The 22,049-nt window shown below is 40.7% G+C and overlaps 2 protein-coding genes across 3 annotated transcripts in view; both read right to left on the reverse strand.

The window, feature by feature from the left end:
- LOC306819314 (3',5'-cyclic-AMP phosphodiesterase 7B-like) overlaps positions 1–22,049 on the reverse strand; it is a 116,702-nt gene that overhangs the window by 32,513 nt on the left and 62,140 nt on the right. The gene's annotated exons all lie outside the window — the stretch shown is intronic.
- hbs1l (HBS1-like translational GTPase) lies at positions 236–20,420 on the reverse strand. 2 transcript variants are annotated; one of them, XM_079368869.1, is made up of 18 exons: positions 20,218–20,385; positions 19,541–19,609; positions 19,298–19,423; positions 18,850–19,101; positions 8,690–8,798; positions 8,238–8,482; positions 7,251–7,416; positions 6,474–6,591; positions 4,469–4,615; positions 4,003–4,077; positions 3,751–3,868; positions 2,499–2,567; positions 2,296–2,400; positions 1,874–1,964; positions 1,651–1,759; positions 1,444–1,544; positions 1,115–1,259; positions 236–894 (listed from the first exon to the last, which is right to left on the reverse strand). In XM_079368869.1, the coding sequence occupies exons 1-18, from the start codon at positions 20,258–20,260 to the stop codon at positions 883–885; spliced, it is 2,100 nt and encodes a 699-aa protein (XP_079224995.1). In that variant the 5' UTR covers positions 20,261–20,385; the 3' UTR covers positions 236–882. The 2 variants fall into 2 exon arrangements, with proteins under 2 accessions (XP_079224995.1, XP_079224996.1); XM_079368870.1 differs by lacking the exons at positions 236–894; positions 1,115–1,259; positions 1,444–1,544; ... (9 more) ...; positions 8,238–8,482; positions 8,690–8,798 and adding an exon at positions 14,895–17,445 and having other exon boundaries at positions 20,218–20,420.

The following is a 22,049-nucleotide window of genomic DNA, read 5'->3' on the forward strand; positions in this document are numbered from 1 at the left end:
TAAAAAGCCAAAACTGCACATTTTTTGATGTTAATTTTGCATCATCTTCCACCAACATGTCAGATTTTAATACACTGAGAAACAGAACCAACCCCACCAATTCCTCCATTTTCACTTAAAAAAGAATCCTCTCAGTGCTTTAGCGTGGACACACTGAAAGAAGAGGATTCTCTTATCTCTGATGGAGACTCAATTTCAGTTCCCTTTTAGTTGTTTACAAACGACTCCGTCTGTATTAGTTTGGACCTTTTATCCTTGGCTGTGTAATTAGAGATGGAAACATTGTTGTGTTAAAATTCAGTCTAACTCCTGCATGGCGTCACATGACGTTCATCCTTTTCTAAATTTTAAAATAAATCATTTCAGGCTAGCAGCTTTACAAAGGGATCCTTATCATGACATCTGTTAATTCTGTAAATGCTTAACTTGCTGCTTGAAGGAATTGTCCCAGGTTAATCTATCTGCCTTGACTCCTGCATCCAATTTATTTCTCTTCGTCAACTTAATCCATCAGCCCTAAAGGTTTTTGTTCAAGAGAGAACAGTGAAATGGATCACTGTTGAAATCTCGATATGCTGGGATCATCTCTTGGAGTCAGTTTATACTGTTGGGTTGATCAAATTCAGAGCTGATGGTGGGAAATTTGAAGTGGAGTTTACTGGGTAGTACTCCTTGTCTGAAGCATCTTGCCATGGGGTCGGCTTCATGCAGGAAGAATTGATCAGAGCAGGTAGGTGAAGCAGCTACTGTGCTGGGTAGAGAGACGGATGGATGGATGGATGAACGAGTTGATTTGAGTCTCTGGAGAATTGCACTTAGTCTCATGCTGCATGCAGTCTGCAGAGCAACAACTGACTTTCTCTGTGTCCAAAGCAAGATTTGTCATTCTTTGATCTGCAGAGATGGAGAGACAACATGAAAACACTTTATCAAAGGACACAGAAAGACTGTTAGCGGCTTCTTCCAAACAGTGGAACAAACACAACACTCACGCAAACTCACTATGAGTCATTACTTTTAACTTTTTAACATGATAATATGATATCAATATAATTGATAGTATCAACCAGTTTTTAATGGAAAAACTGAAGAACTGAAGTGAGCTCCATGTTACCTCAGTGACAACTCCAGCAGCAATGGTGGAGCCCACATATCGCAGCATGAAGCGACCCAATTCCTTATAGTCCTTGTACAGTTCTAATGACACTGGCCTCTGGGTCTGGACCTCCACGATGGCATTCATACCCTTACTCAAACACCTTTATGGGAAAACATAAAAAACAGAAGCATCAGTAAGCCAAACCACTCAGATCAATGTTTATTCAAAGATTTTTCAGTCATTTGAACGATTGCTTTTCTATCTAGGGATGGTCTCTACACTCTTTATGTGTACTATTGATTTATTATCCACAAGTGAATGCAATTCACCCATCCAACACTCACTTTGGTTTCTTCTTTAGGACCTCCCCGCTGCTCTTGTGTAGAACACTGACAAGTTTCCTAATGGTGGCCGGCTCACTTACTGTTTGGTAATGCAGCAATACCTACGACAAACAAACAAGTTGTTTAAGTTTGCTTAAATGTGCAAAGAACAAAACTGCTGTTTGTTTGTGTGCGTGCGTGCGTGCGTGCGTGCGTGCGTGCGCTTACTGGGAACCCTTGCGTGATGGGGATCTCGATATTGAAGAGAAGGACTCGAGCTCTGAATCGAGTGCAGACTTTGATGGGCTCTTTGGGATCACAGAACACACAGCCCACGCTGGACGGAGGAAGTTCATGTTCAAATTTGGACATTCAAATTCAGTCAAAAGAGAGACCAAAATAAAGGCCTTTATGATAATTTTATATAAAAAGCAGTACCACTTTGGCTTACTTGATCTTGATGATGTCCATGCCGGTGACGGTCAGGCTCACATGGTCTCCTGCTGCAGCCCAATCCAGAGCTTCATCGTGCAGAGTTATACCTGCAGTGCGGATAAAACAGAATGCAATCAGCTGCCACAAGATGGCAGTGTTCATCAGAGCGCGTTTATTCATCATCTCTCTTAAGACTCAAGGAAGAGCACACTCAGACGCAGATGTGCTTAAAGCTTACAAACTACTTGACAGCATAGTGAAGAACCTGAGTGGGGAAGAACTTTATGAAGTCTTGCATTGATAGTTACTTTAATCATTTTAAATGAACGTTACCATCATGTATACCATCATTAATGAAAATGCCCTGAAAGACTTCTTAAATGGAAAGCTAAAGAGCCAGAGTTGACCATGACACCAAAATGGCAGCAACGCGCGTACCTTTGACTGTGCACGTTTCATTGGGAGGCATGGCCAGTATCCTGTCTCCAGTCTGGATGTAACCTGCCTCAATCTTCCCCGTTACACAGAAACCTGAACCCTGGTCTGGGGGCGGGAGGGAAAAATGCTTACATTCAGAGAAACTCTAGAGAGAATAGAGAATGAAATCACGCGCACTGTTAGCGTGTGTCCGTGACGTTTACCTTTGAACACGTCTGAGACGCACAGTCGGAAAGGTTTGTCGACGGATCTCTGAGGGGCTTTGAAGGCATCTTCAGCAGAGAGGAAAAATAGGAAGAAAAAAGAAAGAAGGACACAAGTAATGAGCAGAAGGATAAACAGAAGTCTGCTGTTGAATCATTTTCTCTGGTACTGTGGGAAAATGAGTAACTGGCATGTAATACTTTGATGACAGTAAAAAGTGTGGTAATCTAAATTCTTAGGAAGCTAAATGTAGTTTCCTTTTCGATTATGTACATTCTCAAAATATGATTACTGTAGTGAGTTCCAGAGCTATAATTGAAGTATCAAACATTCAAGCTGCTTTTCCTGACAGACTGCTGGAAAAGTCTCTGTGACTGTGGGTTCAGTTTGATATGTTTATTTTCCAAAAGCCCACAGGAAGTGTTCAGTCATTCAGAGAAACTAGTCTCCCCTACATATGTATAATCATTCTCTCCACTCACGTTAGTAGAATTCACTGGTTAAGCTCGAGTGTCGGCTCTAAGATATGGCTACATGTCATCCTTTTTCTTAAGGAGGGACTTAATGGACTTGTACAATCATGTTCAGAGTAAAAAAAAAAATAATAAAAAAAAAATCATACCGACATTTTTTTGGAGCCAAGTCTCAAAACTCAGGTGAAAGATTTTGGATGAAGCATCACTTTAAAACCACTGAAAGAAATGTTTCAATGCAAGTTCACTTGTTTGAAAATGTCTCCCTAATTTTTACACTAACTCATAATTCCTGCTGATGTGACCCATCACAGCCAAATTCTCCTGCCAGACCCTCCACAAAGTGAGCAGATGTGAGATCGCAGCACGCTCTTCTCAGGAGAATTCACATGGAGCCAATGGGAGGGGAGGGGAACAACGTTTATATCCTGTGACTGCTGCGTGGTGCGTAGAGTGCATGAATCCGACCTCACATTTGATCTAACCGCTGCATCGCGTTTTCTGTTAGCATGGTTTTCGCCGCCGTTTTGTCGACATCTTGATTCCACCAAACTATTTTGTCTTTTTGGAGATTTTCACATTTCAAATCTAGTCTGTAATACTGCAACTAATTTGTACAAGAATAGTTCATTTTGTTCGAGTGTGCATCTATAGGGGACCAATGTTGACAAATGGGGAGACATGCAGCCTGTGTGTCTGTATTGTGTGCCATGAGATCTGTACTTGAGTGTCACAAGACATTAAAAGCTTTATGCAGATGAAACCCTGGGAGCAGTACCGATCTGTTCCAGCAGGCTGGGACCAGAGAACCAAGAAGTGAGTTCAGACACTGAACTCCTGGTGGCGAGGTTCTCTCCTGACAGGCCACTGGTGGGGATGTAGAAAACATCGGAGTCCTGGAAAAAACATTAAAAAAAAAAAGAATTAGAAAAAAAAAACTGCTCCTCTGAACTGAATATGACAGTATAAATACTGAGACACAAAGAGAGTTGAATCTCCTCAGGTGTCTGGTGACTTAGTGCAAACCCACCTTGAATCCTGCTTGCTTGAGAAAATGGCCAAGTTTGGAAGTAACATCTTGAAAACGCTCTTTCTGCCAGTTTACCTAATTAAAGAAATACACACAGACACAAAGTTTCCCATCCAGCACGGCTTGTGTCAAAAGGAAATGTGTTGGCAGTGGCAACAGCCTGATGATTGTGGAAAAAAACAAACATTCAGACATCCTGAAGACTTTTTTCTCTCCTGCAAAGTTTAACGGAAACACTAAGACCAACTGAAGGATTCATATAAAGAAGAATCCAAGTGTACTGACTAGATCGTATAAAGTATAAATTAAGGAATATGTCATCTTTTAGTGTTTTGTGTCTTTTCTGAATTTAACCCCAAATAGAAGGAGAGAAAACATGTTAAATATGATGTTGTACATCTGCAGTGATTACCAACACCAGTCCTAAAGACATTCTCTGATTCTTGTGCTGCTAATTTGCTCCAACCTGGTCCATCTTGTTGACAGCTACAGCCAGCTGAGTGACACCAAGCGAGCGCACCAACAGGGCATGCTCTCTGGTCTGACCGCCCGCCTCGAAGCCTGCCTCGAACTCTCCTCGGCTCGCATCCACCACCAGCACCGCCACGTCGGCCTGGAGAGAGAGAGAGAGAGAGAGAGAGAGAGCCAGAGGGGAGTTTAAAAAAACCTCATGCATGTTTTGTTTTTTTTGTTTGTTTTTTACAGAGACAGATGTAGATGTGAAAGTCAAACTAAAACTCAAGTCAGCAGGAAAAGTTAACAGATTAATTACAGACAGTGACGTAACACCCACGGTGCACGTACACAACCGTTATCAGGATTCTCAAATTAAAAACTTTTGTGGTCATCAACTCCCATCCCAATTTATACAAGAAAAAAAAGACTGAACTTGGACTATATATTAACAATCATAATTCTTTAAATAATGCATGATTAATTTGACAGGGTTTTTTTTTTTTTTTTTATAACTGAAGGCACGTCTGTGATGCCTTCATTTGCTTACAACAGAAACTTCTTAGTCACTCCATGATTAAGCACAACGTGATGACAGTCATATGGTAAAAAGAGAAATTACATTTATGGCTCAAAGCAGAGACAGAGGAGCACACCCATGCCTACAAAAACACCTTGTGACAGCAACACCCAAAACCACGACAGTTTTTTTCAAATCACGCTGACAGGTGTGGCAGGCCGAGGGAAAACGGAGGGAAAGAACCATTTTTTAACAAGCTGGGGTTCATACAGTCACACAGATGATTAATATCATGTTAAAAAGTTGAATCCATACGATCAATGAACTGAATGAATTGGAAGAATCTTGTGTTGCTTGGTCATTTAAGAGACACAATTCTATAGTGAAGAGTGAAATACACAGATACTGAAGTTGTTATCCTTTTCATCATCTCATATATATTTTGTCTATAGGTCTCTCAAAGGTTTGTTTTTACTGTTAATTAAAAGGTTGTTGATGTTTTCAAATACAGTTCCTGACTTGAACCAGAACTGTGTTGCTGCCGTTTATAATCCACTATAGAGCACTTTGGTCAACTTGTTAGTTAAATGTGCTGTATTAATAAGGTGGATTGGATAGAACTGAAACTTATAAACGATGTCAAAGCAGCATTCAAATAAAATTACAAGGAGGTGGCTGATGTTGCATTTTCTTCATGTTTCTGTGTAATGGGGGGTTTACATTCAGACCGGAGTCAGAATATGGACCGTGCTTCCCAATGAAGCAGCCACAGCCAGTGTGCCTCTCTAGCGCTTCACTTTTGTAATCTCTTGCTGTGACCAGCTGCCATAGAACCAATTTGTTCTGCAAATGAAGACGTACATATCCACAACTCAACATACACTTAGTGGAGAGATAGCAAGTATAATCCTGAATATTTTTTATATGTTAGTTTTATGTATAAATGTGACTTGATAAACTCTGTCGGTGGATTTCTTTGAATATGTTTGAAGGATGCCAGTTAAAGACTGCCTTACAAAAACAGAAAGGCCAGTGATTTAAATACAGGCACTACAGGATGCTGGTTTGCCTAAGCTTGTAGAGCAGGTGCCCCCATGTACAGAAGCTACAATCCTTGTCACACTGGTCACTTGTTTGACTCACAATTATCAACTAATTATCAATTATCAGACTCCTCTGAAATGTTTTAGAAGGTACTACTGTGGAGAAGATGAGATGTTAGTAACGGTATTAATCGGTCTCATTCTGTCTTTAGAAATTATGAATAAGAGTGGTCCTAGAACCAAACTCTGTGGCACCCCCTTTGATAGGTTTAGGGATCGATTCGCCTTTGACCTGCAGACATTTTGATGAAATAGAACATTTTCAAAGCTGATAATCAGATACAAATGTTATATACAATGGAGCAGTAATACAAGAGGAAACAGATTTGGTATGTGGAAGTACATTCACTCTGTCAGTTTAGATGTACAGTGCAGGCTGCTTGGAACCTCTATACCTGTGCAGCTCCTGTGATCATGTTGGGGATGAAGTCTTTGTGTCCCGGTGCATCCATCAAGGTCACCACCTTAGAGTTTGTCTCAAACTTTGTCATGCCCACATCCATTGTCACACCTCTGGAACAAACAAACAAATGGGAGCATTATTTCACCTTTTTTTTTTCTTTTTTTTTTTTTCTTCTTTGTTCCAGTTGGGAAGAATGTTTCTGGATTGTAAAATATTTAGCAAGTCAAACTAACTGCAACTGACGTCCTGGCGCACTAACTTGCTGCACAGCCATTCATTTGGGGATTGTAGACTTTGAGTCGAGGTCATTTTCAGTTCAACAGCCTGTCTTCTGGTGGGCGAGGCTCTCAGTCAGATGCTGCAATATGCAATATTACGTATTTCCTACAGAAATTACTGAGGGGTAAATCGCCCATATCGCTTTCTGTTTCTGCAAATTTTGCTGCGACATCACTCCGCCAACAACAGAGCCAGAGCCGACAGGAACATTTTTTTTTCTGCATGGTGCACCATGACTGGTAATGCCATTTATCAGCTAAATATATCTTCCAAAAATATATCTTGAAATATATCAACATCAAATGGAGAGACTAGTTTATCCAGTTTCAAATACTTCATTTTCAAGATGTAATTCTTCATCAAGCAAGAAGTGACAACTTGGTAACTCAAACCCTACTATTGATACAGAGGGGTATTAAAGAGAATATCCCTGTCCGTCCATGTGATGTGTATTTATTTGTGTGCATCTTTACTAATGCTTAAAATATACCTGTCCCTCTCCTCGCCGGTTTCATCCAAGACCCAAGCATAGGCAAATGAAGCCTTTCCAGCCTTCTTGGATTCCTGCTCGTACTTGTGCATGGTGCGCTTGTTCACGTTGCCCAGCAGATAAAGCAGATGACCCATCAGTGTGCTCTTACCAGCATCCACGTGACCTGCAGAGAAGAAAAAGTGTTAGAATGCCACACAGATGAGGAAGTCAAACGTTTGAAAAAGAGCAAAGAGTCTCAGCGGGCGTGGATCGGTATAAGACAGCAGGGAGGTTTGATGGAAGGAAGAAAAAGAGGAAGAGTGCGATATGGGTGATAAGGCAGGTACACTGGGGAGAGAGTTGATAAGATATAGCAAAGGGAAACCACAGACAGCAGCAGGAAAGAAGAAGAATTGCTCAAGAGAAGGGAGGCGGTCAGAAATGGGACAAGGATCGAGGCTGAGAGGGGGGGGGGGAGAGAGACCATGATGAAAACGAAAGGTTTCACAGGCTGTGGGAAACTAGACCATCTTTACTACTGAAACTACCAAGTCACTTTTTCTGGCGTAACCGAGACTGAGAGAATATGTTGAGCCGCTTTACTGATCGGCAGATCAACTCGATGCCTGCTATAAAACTGAGTGCAAAAAAAAAAAAAAAAAAAAGCTGATTGGGAAATATACATTTTACTGCCCAGGATTAGAAAGAGTGGTGGGAGAGGAATGTACTTAAATGTTGTTTTGACATTCAAAGATGTGGAAGAGAAAATAGAAGAACTGAACTTAAAAACAAAACATTTGTGTGATTGTGTCATTTGAGTGATTTATGTAACAAACTACGACTGAATTTCCAAACATCTTAAAGATTATATTCTCCATGTTCATCTGCAAGTGTACTGTATGGCATTACTTGTAATGCTTCTGACCTCTTTAGTTGTTATCAATTCAAATAAGTGTTTTTTGTTTTGTTTTTACGTTGGCTTGTAAACGACTGTTTCCATCCTACCTATAACCACCAAGTTTAGCAGAGGTTTGCCCCCCTGCCTCTTCTCCAGTTCAGCCTTGATGTTGATCGACTGTCGGGCCTTTCCAGAGGAGCGCCCTGGGGTGGGGACCGTGGAGGGCTCGTCTCCATTTGACCCTTTCGATGGAGTCTCGGGACGCTTGGTCGTGGTCTCTGAAGATGCCGTCGCGTCTTCTGGGCTGCCACCTCTACGTGGCGAAGCAGTGACGACGCCATTTTCCCCTGCGCTGAGGAGAGAGTGTGGAGGAGTTTAATCCCAATGAACAACTTCTCTTCAGTCCAATATGCAGCTTTTTAAAATTATTGATGTGTTCATCAACAACAACTACAATTTAATGAATATTCTGAACTGAAATATAGACATTCCATAAATCGGAGTTCTGCTATGAGAGCTTTAATGTTCGGCCTTGTGTGTGCAGATGCATTTTCGGTACCTGGGAACTTCGAAGCCCATGGTCTGCTTCTTGCCGGAGACGGTCATACGGGCCACTTTAGGCACAACTTCAGAGTCCAGTTTATTGTGAGGGGCATCTCGGCTTTTAGCTAAAAGGAACAGAGGAACAAACCTGTACACTTTTCTCAGAAACAAAGATAAACATCAGCGACTGAGGAGGACGCTAGAGTTTTACTATCTCAGAACGGCAAAGACATTCAAGATGTATTTTAGAGAACTGTTGCAGGCAGACTGCAGATATTAAATACACATCGGGATTTTTTTTTAGCTCTGAAAAGTCAGCATCCCCACTGAAGCACAATAATTCAAATTTTTTTAAATTAAAATGAGCAGTCAAACACTACCAGCATGTTTGAGATAGTTCTATAATACATGTTAACATGAAAACACCAAGGTTCATTGTACACCAGTGTGACGTTGATGAAGACATCTTAGCTAGTGTTCAGATGAGAACTGTTTGCTGGTTATAGCTGCATGTTTAACTGGCATATGAAGTATACATTTTTTGTGTCAGAATGTGATGCAATAAGTGGAGACTCCCTTTCCTGACTGGTTGTTCATATTCAGCAGTACTAGCAAGACTAGTTGAGGTCATTGCTTTGTCATCCCAGTCCCAAATGGCCACCAGTCCCAGTCATAACAACCTGCTACTGATTCATTTAGAAATGGCTGCACAACTGAGCCCAGCACGCTCTCCGTGCGCATCTGTGTGCATGATGTGTGGCAGTGACATCCTGGTTAAGAAAGGGTTAATTTCAGTAGTGGCCGTTGCCTCCCGCCTGTACGTAAATAGAGCAGTGTGACACAGCGTTTCAGAGAATGAAAGTTTCGAAAATGTGTCACCTGAGCAGGCCGGAGTTGAATGAGTCCATGATTGCACACACAACCAGTAAGATTGCACTCTTAAAGGTTTTTAAGTCATTGGATTTGTCTGATGTTTATCTTTCAAGAGCAAGATTTCTTTTCATTAAAATGATTTTTTTTTTTAATTAAATCAATCCTCTGTTGACTGCATGCAGTTCATTCATCATTAAAAAAAAATACCCTGAGGGAAAATGAGAGGAAAGGTGTTTTTTTTTTTTCTTCAGCAGAATTAATAATGGACTTTGTGTCCCCAAGCTCTCTCTGAATGACTGCAGAGAAAAAGTCCCTCTCATTCTGAAACACTGATACACAGGCAAGGCAGCTCACCAGAAACACTTCGCTCTCATTCATCTGCTTAGTCACATTATTTGAGTTCATTCCCACACTCTACACAGGGCTGCTGTGAAGTCGGTCCAACGTGGCTGTTAGAGAAACACTGCTGGTGTGTCTAGAACAGGACGCAGCATCTTCAAACTAAAAGCTGTAGATAAAGAATAAGTACGGCTAAATGAAAGTCTACACCGAGTTTTGAAATATTCTCTTCTGTAATGAAAAGAATATGCACTAAAAAGTAAAAACTATGGACCTTGAGCACCATTGTCATCAGTGATAGCTGCATCCTTACAGACCTGCATCAGGCAACAACACTCAAAGGTAAAACTCTCTGGGGAGTTTTGGGTTCTTCCTGCAGCTGAGGGACTTTTTCTGGTCCCAACATCAGTGACATGGAAGTTTCTACACAGCCTGCACCGTACGAGAAAAATATGCCATGTGCGATAACATCGTTCATTGCTGTGACAATGATACAAAGTGTGACAAATAAATACTGAAGAGTGTATAATGTATTACTGGATTTTCTTTTTTCAATATACTCCTTTGAATCCAAAGGAGTATCCAAAGGGACAGCCAAAAGGAGTTCCCGCCACTAAATACTCACTCAACTGGTGTGAGCGGAGCTGACGCGTCAATATTTTAAATGTCTGCATTGTGGAGAGAGAAAGCATTGCTCGTTTTACAACTAAACGATGTACCGCCATAACTTCTGACATCTGGATATGATGTGATAGTGACAAAGCAATTAATTGTGCAGCACTTGTCTCAACCGTCTGGTTTAAAAAATTAAAAAAAAAATATTTTTTTTTTAAAAAGACACTATCCAGCTAACAAGTCACTTTAATCAAACATCAGCTGAGATTATTCAGATTACCTCTCACAAGATCCTTCAAAATTAACCACAATCAAAAAGCTACACATTTACATAAACAAGCCGGTGCTATTTTATTTTATTTGAGCTTCCAACCCTTCTTTTATTTTTAACCTGGGGCGAAACAGACAGGGACAGCCAATCAAACACCCCCAAGGTCTCAAGCACAAAACAACCCCCCTTTTTTTTAATCTACCGGACATGATGCTCCGCCAAAAGACTGAAACAACTCGGCAAACAACTGACTTTTCTGATACTTTCCCCCCAGTTAGCCTCGGGGGCAGCATTAACAGGAGGGCGGCCTTTGCAGTCTAATTATGTTCTAGGGCTAGAAGCAGGATGTCTTCACACTGTTTGGACTGGCAGGTAAACAGTTGGCGTCCTCCCATCCAGGATTTCTGGAGTCAAGAGGACCCTTGCGAGTGAGTGAGTCATCTTTACATCTTGGCCTGAGGGCTCAACTGAGCACAGGATGAGAGGAGCCCGCCCAGGATATGCAAATATCAACCCCTGTCCAAAAACACACATGCACTATGCAGGCAAAAGGAAAATTAGAGCTCCAGGTGGAAAAGCTGATAACTGGGTGACACGCAGCCTTTACTTGTGAGTCAAATCTAGCCGGATGCAATGACTTCACATGTAATCAGGACATTAGCTGTTTGCTCTGTTCATTCCCTACATGTCTCTAAGCATGTCTTACCACATGTACACTTCATCGTACGCGCTGCATTTTCACCAAACGGGTTCCACCGAATCAGCGAATGAACTGATCAAATATTTGACAAAGTGCTCTGAAGCCAACAAATTTATAAAAAAAAAAAAAAAAAAAAAAAAAAAGGAGAATTGTGGATCGAGCTCGACACAGATGCTCCCTGCCACTAGAGGCCACTAAAGGCTGCGAGAGATGAGAGTTTGGATTGACTCATTTCAAATCCAAGTTCTACCGCAGGGGAATTTAGGGGGAAAACATCTGAAAGAAAAAAAAAATATATATATAAAGTGTTGCATCCAAGTCCATTTGTATGAGAGCATGTTGTTATCTTTGAGCTCTGTCAGTTCTAAAGGATCTTTAAGAACAGAATCTTTGGACCAGAGAGAGTCGAGTGGGTTTTATTCAACTTTAAGTCCAGGCTACTTAGATTTCAACAAGCGTGTATAAAATAAAACCTTTAATCTTGCTCCTTTTCTCTTAATGCAGATATAGACATAAATTAACCAAACTATATGTCCAAACTTTATTCATGTTGGAATGAAAATATGAATGAAAGTGACTATAGAGGAAATGAGAATGCTGGCTGACGGAAAAAAACTTTAAAGTAGGCCCCGTCTGACCCCTTTCAGGATGAGTCACACAGAGAATGTGGGTACCACCACTCAACATGTCGCAGAATTACATCTCTGAACTCGTCATCCTCTGCACCCACCTACTCAGCAGACACTCAACCTTGACTCAAACCAAGCCCACCTGACAACTCTCACCTGCTGTTGACAGACAGATTTCGTAACATCACACTCACCTATAATGTCAACAAACATCAGGGGTTTCCATTGTTTGGCATGGTATGCTCTGTTCTGCTTAACTGGGGGGGCTAAGTGTGATGCACCACATCACATGTAGAACAATGTCATATGGAAGACTCACTGATGTCAGTGTCTACAGCTTTATTTCTAAGTTGATGTGCAGAGAAGGTATACGATGAAAAATAAAAATAAAAAAGATCTGAGTAACTTATTGGTGAAGAAAGAGAACAGGTTCGGGTTGTACTCCAGACTTACAGGTCTATGGCGGAAACCAGCGTTTACACTGTGTGGGTTGTCTTTCTGTTATTTAGCCCAAAAACCTGGAATCTAACCTTTGAAGTGATCGCAGCGTGTCATTCTTAAAGTCAGAGTTATGTCTTATTCTGAAGTTTAAGGGGCTCAGGACAACTTCACCAAAGTCAATAAAGTTCATCTTTTTGGTGCATGTCCTCATGATCGTCATGATCGAGCTGTCTGAATCAAGGTTAAAAGTTGATGGTATAAACTTTTTAGAAACTAATGATTATAAACTAATCCTGAATCCCCAAATACATTGCTTGAAATTTTACTGAGTGTGGAAAAAAACAAACAAAAAAAACATTATGCAACACTAAAGATTCATTTCATTCAGGGTCTGAAATAAACACCCGTCAAACACAAAGTGTGGGTAGATTTTCCATTTGGGAACTACCTATTTAAGAAATAAAGGCCAAAAAATAAATTTTTCAATTTCTCAATTTCCTTACCTGATCATATTATTGACTTAAATCTGTGATTGATTCAACTGAATATAATGCCTTGTTAATTATCCTAATTAAATGTAATATAAATGTATCATTTGTTATTTCGGCCGGTGAATCTTTTCATTTAATGCCACCTTGGCCGGTGAGTCAGAAAGTTTATTTCAGAGCCTGGAATCTCAATGGACTATTGGTACTTTTTCTGTAGCTTGTAGATACTGCAATGATTATCTGTTGTATGGTTTGTGGTACAGTCTGTCACTTACGTAGGGAAGGTTTAGTGAGGTAGGGATTTGAACAGGAATCAATCAAAACTACTTGAAATAAAAACGTGGATCTTTAAATTGACATAGCAGCTGTGTGATATTGACCTTTTTTAGTGTTATATTCTTTTTTCTTTTTTTTAATAACTACATCATTTATGGGGGGAAAAGCAACACTTCAGTTATTGAAAACAGTTAATCAAACTGAACCACAACAAGAGGAATTATAAATGAACCAGAACCAAATTTCTGTCTCAAACATTCACATGAATGCTATATGAAAACGTTATTCGCATTCAAACTCTTCAGGTTTGGCATTTATTGTTATTAGAATGCATCTTTTTCCATTAGAATTGCTCTCGGCCTTTTTTTTTTCCTGTAAACACATTGCACCACAACAAAGCAGGAGCACTGGTGGTACGAGCGCAAGTCCAAACGCACCCACGTTTTATGGACCACATTTAAGGAAAATGGTATTTTCCAGTTGGTACCACATCACAACAAGCCGTGTGTGTGTGCAGAATGTACAACTTGCAGAACTGCAGAGCATGTAAAGACACTTAATGATTTGATCTGTCAAAGCTTCTGACAAAGCTGTGAGAGAAAAAAAAAAAAAAAAGACACATGATCAGATTTTCCTGCGTAGGTGGTGTAAGAGAGAGAAACACAAAAAGATGATCGGGCTGCTTGTGTATGCGCTTGGGGTGACATTTTCCCCAAGAGTGTGGCTTCCTGCTCAAACCCACTTGCAGGCTCACCTAAAGTTGAAGAAAAAAAAAAGAGCCAGAACTGTTGCTGGACAACCCAGTAGTTCATCACGCTTACTCATTTCTAGATTTTCACAGATTAAAATCTACCAATGCCTTAAATCAAACCTCCATTTAAAAAAAAAAAAACAGAAATGAACATCCCGAATGCACCTAATTATTTTCAAACATCAAAATGCTCCCAGGAGTTTGTGTCGGCTGAGAAACCTGTTTGACTTGTAATGTTTGACTTGTCATTATTACCAGTCTGCCCTTTATTATCCATCATGTCCTTCAGGCTGACACCCTGAGGGTCCACTTCACTCAACTCCTGTGCACCTGTATAAAGTTTACACACACATTCAGCCTAAACCCTTCACTCATAGAGCGCTCTCACATTAAAGCCAACAATGAAGCAGTGAAAGAAGACGACATCGGACCCCCCCCCCCCCCCATCCCTTACTGCCTGCTAACCACGACACGCAGCGGTGACGAGATCACCGAGAGCATTACTCTTTTGTTAAGGATTCATTTGGAAGCAGCTTTGTCCAAGCTTCAGTTTCTTTCTAATAGCAAGACTCTCCATTCAAACCAATGAGAGTGACTCACACGTCGATGTTAGACAGCTTTAGAAACTAAGAACAGACTAACCTAAAAGATAAAAAGAAAAAGCACTGCACCAGTTACACTTCAGGATTTTTTTTGTTTTATCTTAGTGGGCATTTCCTCTTCTGATCCATACACACTCTATACGGCAGATATACTCCACAGCTTGAGGTAGGATATTACAGTACTGTTTTATATTGAGAGTAAGACACAACCAGAGAGACACGCCCAGACACACAGGTGCTTTAAGAGTACATAAACTTAGTCATCTTTATTTGAAAATTGACAAATTAACCTCGAGATGAGTGTGAGGACACACCCTGCTTAAATCAAGCCTGTGTGCACATTGTAATATTAAAAGCTTTTAAGAGTAAGACAAGCCCTTAAATGTCAGGTCTTCCAGCATTCCTTTTGACTCTCTTTATTTTCAGTGCTCGCAGGTTTTACATTAAAATGCTTGTTTTCGTTTGGTGCGTGCGTTCCAATGAGCGCGCGTGCGCACAAACTCCCTCATGGGAAAATCTCCAGGTGTCCTCCAACACCAAAATGTCGACCCAATGTCACGGTCTCAAACTCAGGCAGCTGTAAACCAGCACAATGGTTAACTGATCCATATTCCATAGCTGCAGCACACCTGCAAACAAAAATCAACCTCCTTTTTGTCTTTTGAGGGTTCGTGCAGCTCCAAACTAGAAAAGAGGTCACGCAAAAAAAAACAAAAAAACATACATTTTAATCATTCCTCCTGACTAAGACTTCTACTACTATCTACTTCACTTTCCTATAAAAAAGGTTGATAAAAAAAATGTACAGTGTCTGTCTAAAGGTACAAAAATAAAAAATGCAAATGGGGGGAAAAAAAGGTTAAAAAGTTCTTAAAAACACTAAAACTTCAGTGAAATGTTACATAGCTGCAATACATTTTTCAAGCTGCCAGGCAGAAAGAGCAGTTCATTTTTGATCCAGATTGACTTCAGCATAATTGTTGTGTGGTAGCAGTGATATAAGACTAAAACTATAAAATACTTGTTTTTGCAGTAATACCGTTGTTTTTGTTGTTTTTTTAGAAGAGTCTTAAAGCAGTTCAGCACAAAAGTTGGTCCTAAACGTTAGTTACTCCACACGTGACTAATAGTGGGATGCAGTTTAAAAGTGTCACAAGGGCCGCTGAGTCTGAAAGCTGCATCTGACTGACTTCAGTTCAGTTGGGGAAGAAGAGCCAGACAGAACGAAGAAAAACAAACGATCAAGCACCGACCCCGAGAAAACGGAGACAAGTTCTTCCTCCGTCTACCTGGTGAAAGCTTTTCGCTGCTTTTCACGGACGATGTCATCCGGTGAAGGCGTGTCAAAGGCGAAGGGTACAATCAGTGAGAGGGGTGTTTGCTGCTCTTTGGCTTCTTCTTGAGATTTACAGAGGAAGGCCTGGTAACCGCTCTCTTTCCTCTGACCTCCTATTCTTCGCCTCAACGCGTTCCTCGTCCTCCTTTGTCGTCTGTGGTTCTGAATCGACAAAGTAATTGCAAACACAGACGGTTGTGCAAACACAGAGGTGACGGGAGGAGGAGGAGAGGATGGCGACGGGAGGTCTTGTCCGAAGAGAGGAAGACTCTGTCCGTCTGCCTGGGCCATGAGCGCACTCAAATCGATGGTCTGCTTGGGCTTAGGCAGCCTGGCGCTTTGGTGGTGCGGTCTGTGGTCGAGTTCACGCTTAGTCCCGCCCTCTATTGCACTTTCTGCCAAAACACCAGCCCTCTCTGGTTTTGCTGGTAAGAGGAGCGAGGTGAGAGAGGATTGTGACCCATTTGCGGTGGTTGAGGTTTTGCCTTTGTGTGCAGACAAATTTGACAAAGAGAGCAGCTCAGAGGTGGCAGGTGGCTGTTTCAGTGCGTTTGCTGGAGCGTCAGTGCTGGTTTGATGCTGCAGGGCGAGTTGAGACAATGAGACATTCCCACCTAGACCTACAGGAGTGTTGTCGGCTGGTTTACAAAAGCTGAGTGTGTGATGTAGTTGTTCAGTGCTCTGTGGTTGTGATTGGCTGCTTGCGTTCCTGTTGTGGTGCTGTGACGCGAGCTCAGACAGTGAAAGAGTTTGGGCTGGTGCAGCGGCCCCTTTGAACGCCCCCGACGTTAAGCTGCTTTGAGAAGTAGGGAAATAGTTTATGGCTGTAAAGCTGGGGTTTGAATGTTCCTGGATTAAATCGGCCAACGATAGGCTTCCCTTAGGATCAGCCTTTGTGGCATTTACTTGAGTACCAACTCCTTCTGGGTGCTGACTGCTTTGGAGGACAGAACTGAGACTCCCAAATCCAGGATGTGTAAGAGAAGAGCTTGCAGTTGTTATCCTGGGATTGTTTAGCGACAGACTGCTGAGTGAAACTGAAAGGAGGGAGGGAGCTGAACCTTGCGATGTGGCAGACATGTTTAAAGATGCCAACGTTCCCAATGAAAGAGTATTCTGATTAGGGGAATGAGGGCCCATAGTGTAAGTGCCTAATGAGGGAACCCCCACACCTCGCCCGGTGTCATCTCCAGACACCTTACTCTTCTGCACATGCTCAGACATGAGCTGTGACAGACTGATGCCACTGCTAACGCCTGGACCGAGGCTTTGACCAGCTATGTTATTATTTTCAGGGCTCCTAAACATGGCGTCCACATTGTGCTGAGATAAAAGGTCATGTAAGTTTGACGTATTGTCCAACACATGTGGTTGTAAATGTTTGGACCCTGTGGTCTCAGTTTCATGCGTCCTGGACATAATGTCTGTGTGAGAAGCAGACAAGCAGGCTCCTTACCTTACGAAAGCCAATAGCAGTTGTCGAAGAAGGACGAGAGGACCAACAGCAAAAGGAGGAAGGATTGTACCATAAATTGGAAGACAAAAAAAAAACAGAAGGCACTTTGTTAAACATTTGCATAAATGTGTCTTTAACATCCCTTTTTTTTCCATTCTTTTTTTTAACACAAATGAAGATGCCCGTGGATTTTTTATGTACACATTACAATTTGCAAAATGTGAGAAATTGTTCCAGTGAACAAACTACACAATACATCACGATGCCATAACAATCCATCCCACGCAACTTTCATTTCTAAATTGTTTTATAGTCCGAATATCATTCAGATGCAATACACCGCCCAAATGTGGGTTGTTGAAAACCATCTGCCTATCTGAACTAAGCTTCATGTTATCGTTGATAAGGTCGTTCGAATACCAGTTCTTGTCTTTGTTTAAGTCAGGGTAACAGGGCATTATTCCATTAACAAAACGCAATTTATCAGTCGAAAAATAAGCGTGGTGGGCTATCCGTGGCCTGCTGGCCTAAACACTGTCACACATTTTATTATTCTGTTTAATTTCACATTTGTTGTCAGAATTGTTCTCATTTGTTTATTTTACTTTCAAAGCTTCTGTCTCTCTCAGTTGTGCTGCTTCAACTGTCGCTGGTTTTTTAACACAGTTTTTATCCAATCAGATTTCAAAAAAATCTAACCTAAGGAGTTTGTAGTTTAAGTTACTGAGCACGATATTGTTGATTCTCATATTCTTCGACCAATCAGACTTTGAGTTGAAAACATTAAGTGATTATTTTTGACAGGCCAGAGTCTGAGAGTATGTCAGAATTAAATGCAGCTTGATTGGTCAGTGAGTCAGGTTTGTGAAACAAGGTAGCTGCACATCATTGGGAGACAATTTAAGTGATGAGTTTTTTTGGTGTAACATTTAGATTTTTAGCTCTGGTTTTCTGTATTATCGAATATTTCTTAAACTAGCTCAGTTTTTTAACACACAAGGAAAAGAAACTGGTTTGGTGTCTGATTTACTTGCAAATCATTTTTTGAGAGGGAAGTTTGGCATCATGGAAAGGGGTCAACCAACCACACGGCTAGAATCCCTGATGCAGCCTGGGAATGTCCTATTAAGCAGCTTTGAAATAACTTCAGAGCCTTGGTGGAAATAAGTGGGGGAAAAAATCCACGATCACTTTATTTGATGTAAATAAAGTGACTAAAGAAAAAGATTATAGCATGATCCGTAATCTAGTAATTGCTTCTCACATTTTTTTTCATATTATTTTATTCAAGTAATTGTTATTTTAGCCTTGATTTGTCTTTTGCACCAATACACCAAGATAAATTCCTCATATATGGAAATGTATTTGGCAATAAAACCCAATTCTGATCCAGGTGTACCTTTCTCAGCAACGGCCTCTTGTTTGGCTCTTTGTGGAAGTGGCGCTTTCTCCTGGCTAACTCTCGTTACCGAAGTTGTCTCTTCACTGGTACTTCTATTAACAGGGACTTTATTAGTGTCTTCAGACAGAACTGCATCCAGTGCCCTCTGTGGGTCAAATCCACATCTCATGGCTGCCTGGGTCAGGACTGAGTCTGGCACAGCATCCCCAAGCACAGTCCTCATATGGTCCAAACAGGAAAAGAGCTTTGCTACAGAGTACAACACACACACACACACACACACACACACACACACACAAGAAAAACACTTCAAAATTAAGTATATTCATTCAAAACTACATTGGTCTCTTCAATCAGCACATTTCAGACAAAAAACAAAGGTAAAGTGAAGGAGATCTCTGTCATTTATTCCTGGTATAACGTTATCTGAATTTCTTCATATTACCTTGATCAAGAGGGTCAAGGTTGTGGCTGATGGTTGGGGACATCGGCACATCCTCATCTTCTTCCTCCTCTAAAGGCTCCTCCCTTGGTGTTTGCCTCTCTTGGCGTGAGTAGATGAACTGATTTGCTGTAAGACCCAAAAACATCACTTACGAACTGATTAGAAAATACTGCTGTTTAGTATTTAAATAAAAAACAACTTCATGGGGATTAATAATCTGATTAAACATTTACGAATACCAACCTGTTGCTGGCGATATACAGCAGTAGTCTTCCTCCACAGACTGGCCATACACGTCATCGTCATCAAAGTCTGGAGAAAAATAAGGACACTGTTATGTATATATATATTTCGCTTTCTCTACTTATCACAAACACATACATGTTAATATTGTGGCAAAGAGAGAGACTCCTTTGTTACAGTTGTAATTTTTGCCTTGTCAGCATCTTCACAAAAGAATAACAGTGTACATTAGAAGCCAGGTAATGCACTTTGATTACTGTACAGTCTGTTTGATCAATTGGAACGCTTGCTTAGTCAATAAGTTAACTTCAGCTCACCAAATAATACAACAACGAAGCGTGTAACATTTAAATAAAGACGAGCTAGCGGAGTAGCTGCTTTAAAGGCTGGTAAACATGAAAACTGACTAGTTGCTCTCTACAGACAACATATAACAATAAGTACGGCAGCTTCAAATCTTTTGTTGTATATCTAAATCCTAATATCGTGTTAAAATCGATGTTGTGTCAGGTGCCAAGTGACACGACATCAATCTCATCATGTCAACTGTTCACGTTAGCGTTAGCTGCTCAGGCTAACGTCAATAACAGTGAATGTTAGCTTAGCCGCTAACGCGTTTAGCGGCCTCGCGTTGACTTTTTACCGTCAACAACGTCTCACGAGTTACGGTAGGATACCTTCATCGTAGTTGTAACCTCGAACGTTTCTGTGCCGAGACATTTTGATTATTCGTGTTGTCCTTTGCCCGCAAGTGTTTCTCGGCGCACAGGCTGTTGTGGCATGTGTCTCACTGCCCGGCTGCTGTTTCTGTATGAGAGTGAAACAAACTGTCGGTCTGCAAATATGGAGACATTTTAAAATATATATATAATATTACAAGACGTTCATTTTATCACCTGTTAGTATTTTTGCTGTGTGATTAACGATGTAATCCTCGAAAAATAAAATAAAATAAACTTTTTGTTATTTTGACGTCACTTCCTGTTTTGAAAACAGTTGCACAGTTTACTAGAGCTTAAGTTTGACAGATATTTTTAATATATTAGTGTGACAAGCACACAGTAAGAAGCGTGACTCATTGAGATAAACATAAATATTTAATTAAACATCATCAGGAGGAAAGCATGAAGAAAAAGCCTATTATTTACTTGGAAAACCATTTGGTGATGATGATGATGATGAAGTTGTTATCGTTCATTATATGACATGGGCATATGATCTGCATTCAATCCAACTGTGTTCTGTTTTGAATAAGGAAAAACTTTCCATTCTTATTGTTTGCCTATTATCATAAAACAGGATGCACAGCATCACAGATGAACATTTACAAAGAGTGAATTTTCTTTTCTAAACCTTGAGAAGAGTATTTCAGTAGAGTAGGTCAAAAGCAGCACACTGAGAACTTGAGAGAGGATGCCTGCAGAAAATACAATTACAAACTTGAATCTCAGCTCCGGTGTTGGGCTATGAATGTCTTGATCATTTTTGTCAAAGGTTATGCCCTATGGTTAAAGATCAACCGATCTGAGCCCACACTACACCTCCCTCAGAAATAAACGCACAAAAAGAGTGACATCATTTTTTCTGCTGGCTTTGTATAACAAGAAACTTAAAGCTTGTCAACCACAAAGGGAAGAGAAATAAGTTGTTCATAGCCCTGTTTGAGCTTGCATTTGTGCTTACAATCACGCATGTTTACAGGTGTGAGCATATACAGTATGCTTATGCTTTCATTTATGTGTATTTTGCTGGATGATGTTGACCTGATCTCATCTTCAGTCACCTCTTTGCAGATGAAAGGAAAGAAGATGGTGAAAATGTCACACAATAATCTGATACCATGATGCAGGTGAAGTATACACTTGCACATCTGCATGGAAATAGCATATGAGGTTTGGTGTGTCTCCCTATTCTAAAAATAGAGCAGAATAAAGAGACATGCAGGCTTAGGTAATTGTGAAGACCTTTTCACTATAAATGTATCATATTGCAATGGCAGTTTGACAAAAGAAGCTTCTATTGGTAGAGGTTAGTAAAAGAAAGAAGGTTATTGCTCATATTGAGAGGAAATGGTTTTGAACTTCTTTCTTTATTGCACATTAAGTGTTACGTTTCAGTTAGTGTTTATTATAGTCTCCATATCAATGTAGGTGGAGGTTTCCCCTCTTGAATTCTGGTTCCTGTGTTTTAAAGTCTGGTTCCTTCGTTTTGAAGTCTTAGTTGCTAATCTTGGGAAATATAAACAATTGCTCATGTTCACATGGAGCACAAGTAAACAGACAGAAACATGATCTATTTACAATGTCACACAGGTGACGGACGGAGACGCTGCCTATGCATCACTTAAATGTTTCTAGGACATTTTAAAACCAAAGGCAGCAAACAGCACCTGGTTTGTTATGGTAATGGAACATATAACCTCAGGAAGAAGCAGTGTATGGAACAGCCTCAGTGTTGAAACCTGCACCCAAACAAGCTGGGTTTTTTGTTTACAAATTGTTTTCAGCTT

Source organism: Symphodus melops (genome assembly GCF_947650265.1).
Source record: "Symphodus melops genome assembly, chromosome: 1".
Taxonomy (NCBI): domain Eukaryota; kingdom Metazoa; phylum Chordata; class Actinopteri; order Labriformes; family Labridae; genus Symphodus; species Symphodus melops.